This window comes from Phyllostomus discolor, chromosome 1 (genome assembly GCF_004126475.2).
Source record: "Phyllostomus discolor isolate MPI-MPIP mPhyDis1 chromosome 1, mPhyDis1.pri.v3, whole genome shotgun sequence".
NCBI lineage: Eukaryota > Metazoa > Chordata > Mammalia > Chiroptera > Phyllostomidae > Phyllostomus > Phyllostomus discolor.
In genome coordinates this window covers 191,334,817-191,348,037 of record NC_040903.2, presented here as the reverse complement: position 1 = coordinate 191,348,037, position 13,221 = coordinate 191,334,817, and the positions used below count along the sequence as shown (strand labels likewise).

General features: G+C 55.1%; 1 protein-coding gene across 2 annotated transcripts in view; it reads right to left on the bottom strand.

The window, feature by feature from the left end:
* Positions 1-13,221, bottom strand: part of PLEKHH1 (pleckstrin homology, MyTH4 and FERM domain containing H1) — a 53,645-nt gene that overhangs the window by 2,109 nt on the left and 38,315 nt on the right. For both annotated transcript variants that reach the window (XM_028507422.2, XM_036011149.1), the window contains 16 exons: positions 12,306-12,392; positions 11,828-11,989; positions 10,823-10,903; positions 10,335-10,517; positions 9,825-9,933; positions 8,875-8,987; positions 8,076-8,252; positions 7,623-7,720; positions 6,998-7,175; positions 6,309-6,464; positions 5,100-5,200; positions 4,063-4,204; positions 2,618-2,760; positions 2,377-2,506; positions 1,319-1,393; positions 876-1,022 (listed from right to left, as the gene is read on the bottom strand). In XM_028507422.2, coding sequence (XP_028363223.1) covers positions 876-1,022; positions 1,319-1,393; positions 2,377-2,506; positions 2,618-2,760; positions 4,063-4,204; positions 5,100-5,200; positions 6,309-6,464; positions 6,998-7,175; positions 7,623-7,720; positions 8,076-8,252; positions 8,875-8,987; positions 9,825-9,933; positions 10,335-10,517; positions 10,823-10,903; positions 11,828-11,989; positions 12,306-12,392 — 2,082 coding nt within the window. The remainder of the gene's footprint in view (positions 1-875; positions 1,023-1,318; positions 1,394-2,376; positions 2,507-2,617; positions 2,761-4,062; positions 4,205-5,099; positions 5,201-6,308; positions 6,465-6,997; positions 7,176-7,622; positions 7,721-8,075; positions 8,253-8,874; positions 8,988-9,824; positions 9,934-10,334; positions 10,518-10,822; positions 10,904-11,827; positions 11,990-12,305; positions 12,393-13,221) is intronic.

The window sequence follows — 13,221 nt, the reverse complement described above, 5'->3', positions numbered from 1 at the left end:
TGTGAACCAAAGTGTCGAAGATTCGATTCCCAGTCAGGGTACATGCCTGGGTTGCAGGCCATGACCCCCAGCAACTGCACATTGATGTTTCTCTCTCGCGCGCTTTCTCCCTCCCTTCCCTCTCTAAAAATATACATAAATAAAATCTAAAAAAAAAAAACAACCCCAAAACAAAAAACTGCTGTGATGGAAGTACAACCTGTGTCTCAGTGTAGCCCCATTAACGATTTCTGGGCACCAAGCACAAAAACAGTGCCCGCTGTCATACAGAATGAGGCTTAAGGTGAAAACATCTTGAGGAGGCAGCTGCCCCGGGCCTGGGCCTGCTGCAAGGAGAACAGCAAGCCCGACTCAGGCCTGCACATCGCTGAGGCTTGAGAGAAGTAGGAAGGATGATGTGGGGAGCACAGGAGTTCCCTCCCTGGCCAGCCCCTCCCCTGCCAGCTCAGCAGTGGCTGCGGAGACGCAACTCCACCTGAACCTTTCAGAGTCATGATTACAGACAAAGCCAAAAGTTTAATTTGAGACAGGCTCCTCTAGAATACTGTCATAATCCCAGCTTCCAAAATCTCAAACCTACCTGTTGTTTCTTTTAAATCCTCACCTGAGGATATATTTTTATTGCTTTTAGTGGGGGGGAGAGAGAGAGAGAGAAACATTGATACGAGAGAGAAACATCCACAGATTTCCTCCTGTACACATCCCAACTGGGGATCAAACCCACAAAACCTAGGTTGTGCCCTGACCAGGAATCGAACCCACAACCTTTCAGTTCATGAGACAATGCTCCAAACAACTGAGCCACTTGCCGCAGGCCCAAGCCCATTTCTTCCTACCAGATTAGAGGAAAGTATTTTAGTAGCTCTCAGACCCACCTTGGGAGCGGCCATCCGGAAGATCAGCTTCTCAATGTGGCCATTCCCAGAGCTCTGGTCTGGAATGGATCTAATCACAAGCATGAAGTCATCACGGCAGCCACCAAAGGTCATCACTGAAGAGTAGGGGTAAGTGACGTGCACTTGCTGTGGGAAAGAGCCCGTTAGTACGAGGGAAACTTTCCACCTGCCTCCCGAGCTATGAACCAGCGTCCCAGTCTCTTCTAAGCACAGGTCGCCTTAACCAGGAAGGGGGTCTCTGACGTGGTCATAATCTATACACCTGCACCTTCCATGTCTATGAGCTGTGTCCAGACTAGAGGGCCGCAGAGCCTGGGTCGGGGGTGGGGATGGGAGGACCATGGCCACTTGACTCAGGCCTTTGAGTCCAGAGAGGAAGAGAAAAGACGGTTCAGGAGCAGGGGCAGGGAGCCAGCCCTCACCATAGTGTTGTGGTCCAGGATGCTGACGCCGTCCTCGTTCACGGCAATCCACACCAGGGTGTTCTCCCTGGAAGGCTGGGGAAACAGGAAAATCCATGAGACACCTCCGCAACTAGGGATTCTGGACTACGAGAGCTTTGTGAGGAAGAAGAAGACATGTGCCGGGGCCTGCTAGGCAGTGATTTCCAACCTTTTCTTCATCTCGGAAAACATAAAAGATGGCATTTGTACAGGAGGCATCTGGCCTTGGGGCTCTGGCTACCTACTAACAATCCCAAGGTGGGAGGAGGCCACTTTCTTGGAGCACCTTTAGCCTATCCTGCCACGGTGCGCTGGTCGGGGGCTCTGTGCTACAGAACACAGCACCGCTGGCTGCTCTGTCATGGGCGTGGAGGACAGGCTGTTTCCCCCTGGCTCTCGGAAACTGAGAGCATTCCACCCACAATCCCCCCCCCCCCCCCCCCCCCCCCCCCCCGCAGAAGTGCATTTTGCTTCAATCAATTTCCTAGGGGCTGTAAAAGAAATAGGAAAGCAAGAATGAAATCTTACAGGCCTTAGGCCCTACCCTAAAGAAAGTGACAATTTAACGGACAATTCCTGGAAGGACTAATGTGCCCCTCCAGGGCTGAAGGAAAGCAATCCAGATTTCCTTTCTCCTACCTAAAAGGCTGGGGAGGTAGACATGTCACCCTCTTCAGAAGATTTCCCCAACTTTCCAGACCAACTGGGGCCTCCTGTGATATGCCATTGTAATTAGTTGAGCCTCTCTTTTTCCCCAGCGGTGGCATTGAGAAAGAAGTCAATAAAGGAAAGAGGTGGGTCACCCAGAAATAATTCTGGCCCCAAAGGAACGAATGAATCACAACCGCTCTAGGCCACGGAAATGCAGAGGAGGCCAGAAATGGGTGGAGAGACAGCGACCTCTGGTGGTTGCTGGTTTGCAGGCCGGTGCTGCAGACTGGTCTCAAAAGGATCAGATAGGGCCAGCAGTTCCAGGAGAAACAGGGCATTCCTGAGTGTGGTCACTCCTCTGCCCACTGGAAACCACCTGCACTTACCTGAGCAGCAAAGAGCTTAGCACCAAAGAAGGGCCACTTCCGGGCCACCGTCAGGTAGATGCGGATGCACTCTGGAGAAGAGCAGCCTTGCAGCGAGGCCCACTTTGTGGTCAGCTGATCTACCAGGTGCCTGAAGGGACAGACAGTGAAGTGCCAACACGGTTCTGTGGCAGCACCGAGACATCCCCAGCTCCGCACCCACACCTCCCACAGCGACTCCCCACAAGACCTCGCAGCCTACCTCAGCTGTTCAGGGGGTGCCCCGTATCGGTAGCGCCTTGGGTAGAACCTGTCTAGGGCCTGCTGTAGGTGATGCTGGGCCTTGAAATGGGGTGTGCCCCCAGGACTGGATGGGAGGGGCCTCTCCAAGTCCCCAAACTCTACCTGAGAGAGAAGCACAGGGTGGCACAAGTCAGGAGCCCGGATGTGGAGGGGCTGAGCTGGGGGGAGGGGTTAGGGTGGGCTGCTGAGAGAGAAACAAACGGGTGAAATAAATCATCACCTCACAACTTTATTGGTGAGGTGGGAATGGATGTGAAAAAACACTTCTTGTGAACAGACCCTTTATCTCGTTTCACAGACACTAGAGAAATAACTTTAGAGTCTTAGAATATTAGAGATTATCTAGATCAACTTTCATTTTCTAGTTGAGGTGAAGTGCCTTATCCAAAAAAGCTAACTAGTGGCAGACAAAGGAACACTATATAGAAATTTTGGCTTCCAACCCAAAACAATGGGATACAGGATTGAAGATGCTGCAGATCCCAGGTCCTTGAATAACACTGGTCTGTCTGTTCAATGTCATTTCGTTACAACATGGAGACAGTCTTGCTTGAAGCTGCAGAACTGGGTGACGATGTTAAGTGAGGACTGACTGACTGCGGAGCAGACTGTTCCAGATGTGGCCTTGAAGAGTCCGACACCTGGCTCGAATCCCAGCTCTGCCACTTACAGCTTTACAACCTGCTCAAGTTACTTAGACTCTTGGAGCTTCAACATCCTCATCTATTCCGTGGGGATGAGAATTAAATGGGATAACACATATAAAATATGTAGCACAGGGCCCTCTGTAGAGTATTCAATAAGTTTTTATTATGTTAAAGATCAGCTATTATTACTTCCCCTTCCTTTCCAGCATGTAGATCCATGGGAACCATACAGGTATCCCAGATACCATTGGCAAGATGGTCTCTTAAAGGTAACAGGGAAAAGAGTCAAAGTCTGAACGTGTGTTCCTTTTTCTAATTCTAGTTAAAATGTTTGGCAGCTTTAAGTACAAATTTTATCACCTACATTATGGGATATGCATTATTTCAGAATTGTACTCAGTACACCAGCCCTGCAGGGTAGGTATGGAGGTATTTTTATTTTCAGTCTTCTAAACTAGAAACAGAACCATAGACCAGTGATGAGACGTGGTCAAGATCTCACAGCAGAGGAATGACCAGGACTCAAACCCAGGACTCTGGATTCCAGGGCCAGAGTTCTGCACGTAGCCTATACCTGCAATGAGGATGTTTGCTGGGTGAGGAGTCAGTGTCTCTCCACAGCCAGGGACAGCAAGGCCACCCTCTCCTCTGGCACCACAGGACCTGCAGAACCTCCTGTTTCAGGCCGTGTGGTGCGTTCTACCTGTGAGTCCAAAGACGGCACCCTGACCCTCCTGATACCCGAACAGAACCTTACCTGGGCCATTAGGGCAGCCATCTCCAGAGCCAGTTCCCTGCTGACAGGAAACCTGCCTGCCACGATCTCTCCACTGGTCTGGAAGGCCAGCAGCAGGCGTTCTCGCTCCATCTCCCCTTTGGCCTGACTCCGGAAGTACAGCCTACAGGGGACAGTGAGAAGCAAGTCCACTGGGGTCCCAAAAAGATGAGGTCATCCTGGCATCTGTTTACCTTGATTTGCAAAGATAGAAATGACTCTTTTCCTACCATTTGTGAGCCTGTTTTCTATTGTCTCTAGAAGAATTGAAGCAGGCACGACACAGAGCAGATGTAGGGCTATCGGATCTCAGAGCAACGGTAGTTTGTGGTTAATTCTGGATACACCGTCAGATTTACGTTTGGTGAAAGGAATCTGGTACTAGGAATCATGGCTTATCAGGGAACTGGATGAATTAAGAATCCAACAGACTGATGGAAAATTATTTGCCTGGAGACATAACTGGGATGGAATTTTCTTTCTTTCTTTTAGACTTTATTTATTTTTAGAGAGGGGAAGGGAGGGAGAAACAGAGGGAGAGAAACATCAATGTGCGATTGCCTCTCATGTGCTCCCTACTGGGGACCTGGCCAACAACCCAGGCATGGGCCCAGACTGGGAACTGAACTGGTGACCCTTTGGTTAGCAGGCTGGCACTGAATCCACTGAACCATACCAGCTAGGGTAGAATTTTCTTATTCAAGTTGATACAAACTCAGGATGTCTACTTCTGTATTCCCTGGAATTGGTATAAGAGCAATTTATTTTAGCCTTAAGTATCGAGTGCTTATACAAAATTTCACTCTCCTAAGATAATGCATGTGGCCATCTTATGAGGCTGGTCTGTGTTCTTGGCGTGTGTGTTTGTGTGTGTGCACACGCCGCCCGAGAGCCTGAGCTGCCCGGTGGGCCTGGCTCCCAGCCGAGGAGCACCACGCGGTGTTCTATCTGGGGGCTCCTGCCAGCGCACCCCAGTGGCAGCCCTCAGGCCCGGCCCACCCCGTGGGCAGTGCCCAGACCTGTTCTTGTACATCAGCTTCACGACGCGCGCGCCACCCTCAGACTTTCCAGAGTGCAGCTCCTTCAGGGCCTGCTCCCATTTGGAGATGGCATCGCAGATCTTGAAGAGGCGAAAGAGGAAAGTCAGAAAAGCACCCAAGGAGGGGAACAAGGTCCAGGCAGGGCTGGACTCGGGCAGAGCAGGAGGGCCGAGCTAGGTGACTATCCTCCATGGGGGATGACCTGTGGGGCCTCAAGCCACCACTCCCAGGACCCCAGCTTCCTGCGACCTCCTCACAGACAGAGGTGGAGCCTGGGCGTGGTGTGAGCAGCACACACAGCAGAGCTGTCCCTCAGCCTCTACACCCAGCGGTGGGGGGGGGGGGGGGGGGAGGGCGGCTCCCCAGGGGCAAGGCGGGTCCCAGTCAGACACCACGGCCTCGGGTCACCAGCTCCCATTCCATCCCAGTGACCACCACTCCCTTCTTCAGCAGACACACCCAGAGACCCCCCAGGGAACAAAGCCTCGCAGCCGCCTGGACATTTACAAAGAAGGTGGGTGACACCGTGTGCCCAGGCAATGGTAGAAGACCACAGAGGCCTTTGTCCTGCTGCCAGAAAGAAAGCAGACACTGGACCCAAGCATTCAGCCCATTAAGTGTGACAACACACTCACAGGAACACCAGGAACCATGACTCTGATTTCAGACCTCGAGACAAGGTGGGCCCCTAATCCCATCGAAGGTCCTTTAAGACAGAAGCACTGTCAGGCTCTGTCTCGGTGAAATGTGGCTGAGCCTGCAGGCACAGCACAGGCCCTGGCAGACAGGGTAAGAGTGAAGTGCCAGCTCAGGACACAGCATCCAGTGGGTCTAGGCATACAGCTGTCCACCCACGTGTGTGTGCACGCGTGCATGTGTGTGTGTGTATGTAACCGGTTGGGGCTGTTGGGGAGAAGTGCCTCCCTGTCCTTCCTACACCAGCTGAGAAGCAGCTTCCCCCTGGACGCTGCACAGCCACTAAAGGGAGAGGGATGTAGAGATCCTCTCTCCCCAAGACAAGGGCACAAACAACTTTTCATGGCACAGAAATGGGGTGAGCGCCTTGGGCTCAGCACCAAACAGGCTGTGAAATAGGCACCCCTCAGACAGGCTCTTCCCCACCACCAAAACCCCAGGGCCAGGTGGTGGCTCAGGAGGGCCTCTGCTGGCCTGGGGGGAGGCCGTCACCTTGACATTCCCCTGCAGGCAGTGCTCCAGGTCCCTGCCAGAAGGGTCGTCTGTGAAGAGGGCAAAGCCAGAGCGGGATGACTTCCTCATGCCTGTCTCCTGGTTCAGCCGCTGGAGGAACTCCTCAACGGTGGAGGAGCCGTCAAAGCCAACCACCTGCAGGGGAGACGCCTTAGTTCCAGAGGGGGCTTCCTGAGGGACAGGCTCATGGGGGGTCTGCATGGCTGAAAGGAGCAAGGCTGAACGCAAGAGCCAAAGAAAGGTCCCATTCCGTGTTCACACGCAGAGGGTGCGTGCCTAAAGCATGAGCCTGCCTCCCGGAGAGTGGAATCAGACAGAAGCTCCAGTTCTCCTTTACGGCCCCTTTTGTGGAGGCCATTTCATGCCACCTTTTTGGTCAGTGTCTCAGCGTCCCTGTTCACACAATGGGTTCAAAGGATCCACTTCCAGGACATCAAACAGTGGAGCGCTTTTGCAGTTCAAGCTCCTTTCCCTCGCCGCACTGGCACTAATCACCCCACCCCCACCCCCTAAGTCCCGGGCCCATTCTTTTGCTGGTTTGCCGATTTAGGATTCTCTGATCCTAAGGAGGCTTCACACCCACCTGGCCCTAAGATACCCGCCCCCCCACCCCCCCAAAGACAGGGATAGGAGAAGACTCAGGACAGGGCACGCGCCCACCCCCTCACCTGGTAGGTCCCATTGGCGAAGTGCACGGGGATGCTGAAGGGCAAGGAGTGGTGGAAGGGGTTCCGCAGCAAGATGGACATCACCTCCATGCGTGACGGCCTGGCTTCCCGCTCCCCCATCTGCAGGGTCCGCTCCACTGCCCGCTGGCAGTACATGGCATACTGGCCAATTTCATTGCTAAAAAGACAAGTGGAGGAAGAAGGGACTACTGGGGAATCCACTCCTCCTTGCCGCTTGGACACCCTGGCTCCCAGCCCAGACCCGGCCAGGACCGAGTTGGCAGCTGGGACAGGCCATGAAGACACCTTGGGGCCTGGCCCGAGGCGCTGATTTGCCTTTCGGGGCCTACATGAACACGGCAACAGGGAATGAGCGATTGGGAATATGCTGGAGGCAATGAGCCCCCACAAAACACCCTGCATGCGTGAGTGGGGTGCAGACGAGCCCAGGCGTGCCCAGGGCTCCACGTGCCCATTTGCATGTACCGCAATGGGTGGCGCCTCCGTGAGCACTGAGCGAATCTTGGAGGATGGGGGTGATGTGATCCATCCCGGTCTCCCCTGTGACACTTCGTTGTGCCACAGCTGGAGGGACGGGCCGGCAGAGGAAATGGCGCCCACTCACCTGGGGTCTGCATGGCGCTGGAGCTGCTGTTTGAGGTACCAGAGGAAGTGGTGCTGAGGCAGGAAAAGTGGGGTGCACAGGGCCAGGAGCTGCCAGCACTGCGGGGGAACCGGCAGTGTGGGGTGCGTGCTGGGTCAGCAGTGTCCCTGTCCCCACGGCCCTGAGCCAGGGGGCCTTTGGCACGCTCTCCGAACCAGAGCCCCGCCTTCTCCGGGTGCTGGGAGGGCCAGGTTGGTCAGGCTGTGCCCGGAACAGCAGTCGCCCAGTCTGGGTACACAGACGCCCAGAAGGGACAGCAAGAGGGCAGCTGTGCCGAGGCAGCTTTGGGAGCTGAGACTGCCCACTGGCTACCAGGCTCGGAGGATGCCTGCCCTGTCGCCTCCTCCCGTTTCCCGCCTCCCAGGCAGCCCTTGCTGATGGCTCCTGTCAGGCGGTCGCCCTGGGAACCCCTACCTGCATGAGCGAGTGCTTCTGAGGCGGGCGGCAGCTGGCCTGCTTCATGAGCTGGCAGTAGATCTCGCTCTGCAGCTCGGGGTGAACCAGGCAGACCTGCAGGGCCCTCTGGGCCAGGGACGCGTGGTAGTCCACCGAGGAGGCCTCCAGGGGCACATTGATGAAGAGCTGGCAGGACTGGCGGGGAAAGGACAGTGGGCACAGGCGGCCCGACAGCCCCGATCAGCCCTCCGTGACAATGGACAGACGGGGCCGACCCCCAGGGCCCAGGGAGGCTCTAGATCACTGCAGAGAATGTTTGTAAGGGGAACACTGCTACTGCTGGAGAGCATCTTGCTTGCTGAGAAGGCTACTTAGGGATACAATCCTTCCCTCTTTAAAAGTTTCTATCACATAAGCAAGACGTTCATTTTTTTAAAAGACGAGACTATTCAGACGGGCACAAAAAACATTCTAAAAAAGGTCGAAATCTCTCGAGCCCAGAGACAACATAACCCTGTCCTTTCCTGCTGGTCACTACAGGAGTGGGGGGCCCCTCCGGCTTCCTGCGAGTTTCATGGGTGAAGCTTCCCCAGGGCTCGTGAACGAAGTCCCAGAGCTTCCCACCTCCCTGTCCCGAAGGACACGGTGGGGACCCTGTGCAACTCTCCCTTCCTCTGAAGATCCTTCTGCGGATGACCCCCTAACTGCATGGGTGTCCCCCCCACCAGGAGGGGCGGAACTGCTTGGGACAGAGCCTGGGCGCACAGTGAAGGTGCCCACCACCAGTGGGCGGGACTGGGCTCCGCTCCCCCTTTACCTTAAAGAGCTTGAGGGCCTCCGTCTGCAGGGCCTCGGAGGGCAGGGTGGTGAGGGACGTGTACAGCCCGTCCTTGCTGTAGCACAGCACGGGGTGCCTCCAGATGGGGGAGTCTGCCGAAGTGCAGCCGCCGTTACCACGTTGCACGTTACCACTGGTCAGGAAGCCTCCCTCCCCCCGGCCCCGCCCCCCAACCCCCTCTGATCTGTGTGGAAGACAAGGGGTGACTGTCTGGGACACGTGGGCTGTGCTGGGTTTATACGTAGCCTGTGGGGCACACAGTCATGCACTGCACTGAGCACACTCACAGGCACGGCTTACAGGAAGGCAGCTACTGCTTTGCTCTCGGGGCTGCAATAGGGGCGAGAGTGCGAGGCGTGGGCAGGGCACCTGAGTGCAATGCAAGCACATGTGTGCAATGCAAACACATGTGTGTGGGGGAGCCCCTCCCCGCAGGGGTGGCGCTGGACGGAAGAGTGTGTGTCAGCCTGAAATAAACAAGCTGCGGAGCCGCAGTCAAGGGGTGTGTGTGGTAGGTGCTGTTAGTGCCTCTGGCTCCTAAACATCAGTAGCAAAATAAAGACCCCTAGGTACCCAGGTCTAGGTCAGGCGTCACGTACTGATTAACAACGCTAACTATAGATTAACCAGCTACCTCCTTTCCTCAGTCTTCCTCCCAGCCAGCAGAGCTGCAGGATGAACAAAGTAAAACATTGACCCAGGTCCCTGGAAGGTCTGCTTCCCAGAAAAGCTGCCCTGGATATAGAGTGGTCCCCTTAGCAGCTTCACCAGAGCCAGGGGCCCTAGAGCTTGGGAGGGGGATGCCCTTCTGCAGCTCAGGTGGTTTTAAAACAGCGTCGAGGTACAGCGGTGCTTTCTTTGGGCTCCTGACCAAAAACTACCCAGCTCCCAGCCCCCAACCCAGGCCATGACGGCCCTGCTCCCCTTACCTGGGTCTCCCTCATCATCCATCAGTTTGCCAATGAGCTGCTCATAGGCAGTCCCCACCCTGGCACTGCTGCCACCTGCAGCCACTGTGAGATGATAAAGCCATGTATCCTGGAAGAGGACAGAGAGCCATCTGATGGGCTGTGGGTGAGGGTTGGGGGTATGGGGGGAGGTGGAGGCAAGAGCTCCTGGGAGGCTTCCTCGAAGGGGCCAAGGCCGGGTGGGTCAGCTGGTTTGGTGTGCACAAGTCAAGGCCACCGTCTCCAGGCGGAAAGACTTGGGATCAGGTGGACACGAGCCCCAGTTTCTAAGCCTGTGGTTCCACCTCAGGGAAGACATGGTCACGGGGAATAAACTCAGTATCAGGAGTACTCGTAATCAGGGAATACTAGTGGCCAAAACGTCCAGGAGGAAAATAAACAAGGATGTGGGGAAGATCAAGGGAAAGAGAGGAGGGGAGATGGGAATCACCGGCCCAAGCGTGGCCAGCCGTGGCCCAGCCCCTCCCTCACCTTTTCATGCTTGGTGCCAATGAGGAGGTAGGTGGGGCTGTACTCTGGGGGCTGGATCACCAGGGTAAAGTGGGAGGAAAGCAGCCGCCGGGTTCCTCCGGCCTCGTAGTCCTCGTCCGAGTCGCAGGACCGATCCACTTCCTCTACGAGTGCGCCCTGCACAGGCAGGTGGCCCAGGGGCCGCTGTGGACGTGAGCCTTCCGTGAATGGGAGAGCCAGCAGGGGGCAGGGGAGTCTCCCCTCTTGGAACCACGAAGCCCCAGGATGAGGCGGGGAGGACAGCTCCCTGGCTAAGGCCTGCCTGGGGAGGTGCGGTCAGACCCCACGGAGAGTTTGTGGGCCCTGCACTCTGGAAGGAGCCAGCTGGCGGGCTGTGTGCTTGTCGTGGGCTTAGGTGGGGTAGAGGGGAAAGCTCCATCAGGACTCGGAGTGGCAGAGACTGGGTTGGGGGGAGGAGAGAGCAGGTGCTGAGGGAGGCTGGGGAGTACCTTGTCTTCATAGCTCCGATAGTAGTAGAAGGTTCTCGAAATAAGAACACACCACACCAGCTTGGAGTGGCCATGCTTTACCTGGAAGACAGAAATGAGCCAGCATTACTGTACATCCAGGACTGGCAAGGAGAAACCACAGGGAGGCAGATGTCAAACCCCTGGTCAAACTCAGGATCTCAGTGGAGATGCCACTCACACTCCCTAATAACGGAGCCAGCCCTTCAGCAGTGAGGGGCCACGACACTGTGTGCCGTGTGACACCCACCCATCCTCCTGTGACCTGCCATGAAGAGATTAACCAGGCCACTCAGATGGTCTGTCCCAGGAGTGTGAGCGGGGGAAGAGCGTGCTGGTCAGCAGAGCTGGAGCTGTAGGGATGCCGAGAGGGAGGGGAGGGCCACGGGGGGCAGGTGTGCACCGTGTGGAGCCGCAGCTGCACGCAAGGAGACCGGATGGGGGGAGACAGAGTCACACAGCCAGCCCTCCAGCACTGAGCTCGCTCGTACAGGTCGCTTTGCTTCCTGACAGCATCTGGGCCTGGCGAAGGTGCTTCCTTGTTAACTTGCCTTTTCCTTGGGGTTAACATGTGCTGCTTGGCTCCTTGCAACGAGCAGAGCCCTAACTAAGATGTCTTCAGGATGGACCTGGGATAAATTTTTGAGTGGCCACACCTACCTCGCTTAGGTCGCAACTTCTATTCATACTGATGGGTACAGATGAGGGGGCAACCCCTAATGACCTCAAAATAGGGACAAGACAGTCCTTTCCTCCCTCTGTTACGAGAATAGGTGTTCTAACAACCCTGGCCCATTTCCAGGAATCACTCACCATCCCCCGTGTGATCAGACCACGGTTGGGGCCAACAAGCTAAGCCCTGTGGGGAAATCCCTGGAGAAAGGGGCTCGGCATGACCAGGGGACCCAGTGTCCCCTGGCACGCCCACTCCTGACTGCCCTGGCTCTCAGGGGGCCCATGTTCCCCCTCCACCAGCCCCAGCTATACCTTGGTCAGCCAGCCCTTCACGGTGGGCTTGGTGCCACCCTGAGACAGGGCAGGAGGCCCAATGGCCTGGACCTTCAGCAGGCTCTGCAGGACTCGGATCCACTCCTCCAGCAGGCTGGGCGAGTCGGCCGTCAGGTAGTAGGTTTTATTCTCAGAGATGAGCTGTGCGGGAATGAGGGGTGGGGGCGGGGCCGGGAAACGGGGATAGAATGACAGAAACCTGGCTCTGAGGTGGCGCAAACCCCTGGTCCACACCCCTCCCCCTCCTCCTCTTGTTCTCCCTGTTTTTTCTGTCTTCACTCTCTCTCACAATCCGTGTCCGCTTTCTTCCTCGCACCCACAAATTAGGATCAAACCCCAACGTGGATGCCATGGCTTTCACTCATGCCTGTTTTGCCCCGTCTTGGTCTCCATCACAGCCATTTCCAAACCCTGCACCTCAGCTGTCTAAAATTCTAGCTGCTAGGACCACCCTCACCTGGAATGTCTGTGCACCCTCCCCTCGAACAATTTGGCAGTGGGAGTTCAGTTCCACTTGACCCTGAGGTTTCCGGATGACATCACTCTGCAAAGAAAGGAATGATCTTATTCCAGGTGACAGGCAAAGGAGGGAGTGACTCCCAAGCCTTCCCGGGCTCTGTATGATGGGTAACTGGTTCTGCACCCTGGTTCTGGCTAAATGGATCAGTGACGAAACATGGGTCCCTCTGACCCAGTTACATTCCATATTGTTTTGAATTAGTTCCAGGTGTGCGGCATGGCAGTTAGACAATTATAAACCTTGACAAAGTGTTCCTCTGGATATTTCCAGGGCACAGCTGTGCATCAGCCATCTTATTGACTGTGTTCCTTGTGCTGTGCTTTCCATCCCCACGACTGTTCTGTACCTACCAAACCACACTTCTCAGGCTCTTTGCCTTTCACCCAGTCCTCCAACGCCCCTCCCCTCTGGCAACCATCAGTCTGTTCTCTGTATTTATAAGTCGGTTTTTGTTTTGCGTGTTTATAATATTCTTTAGATTCCACACACAAGTGAAAGCATGTGGTATTTGTCTTTCTCTGACTGTGATATTTCACTCTGCATAAAACCCTCTAGGCCCATCCATGCTGTCTCAAAGGGTAAGATTTCATTCTTTTTATATTGAACCTTCAACATCGGGTCAGAGGCCACCAGGTTATTACTAAGCTACACAGCCCTTAAATCTTTCCTACTCTACATCCTCTCTATCAAGTGTGGCACATAAGTGACATACATATCACCATTCCCATTTCCAGTGCCACTGCAGACATTACTAATCCATAAGTCCATGCCTGCCTATTGAGCAATACAGGCTCAGAAACCTTAACACAGTGTTTGAGAGCCACTACCAATCAACCAGATTTGCACAAGAGTC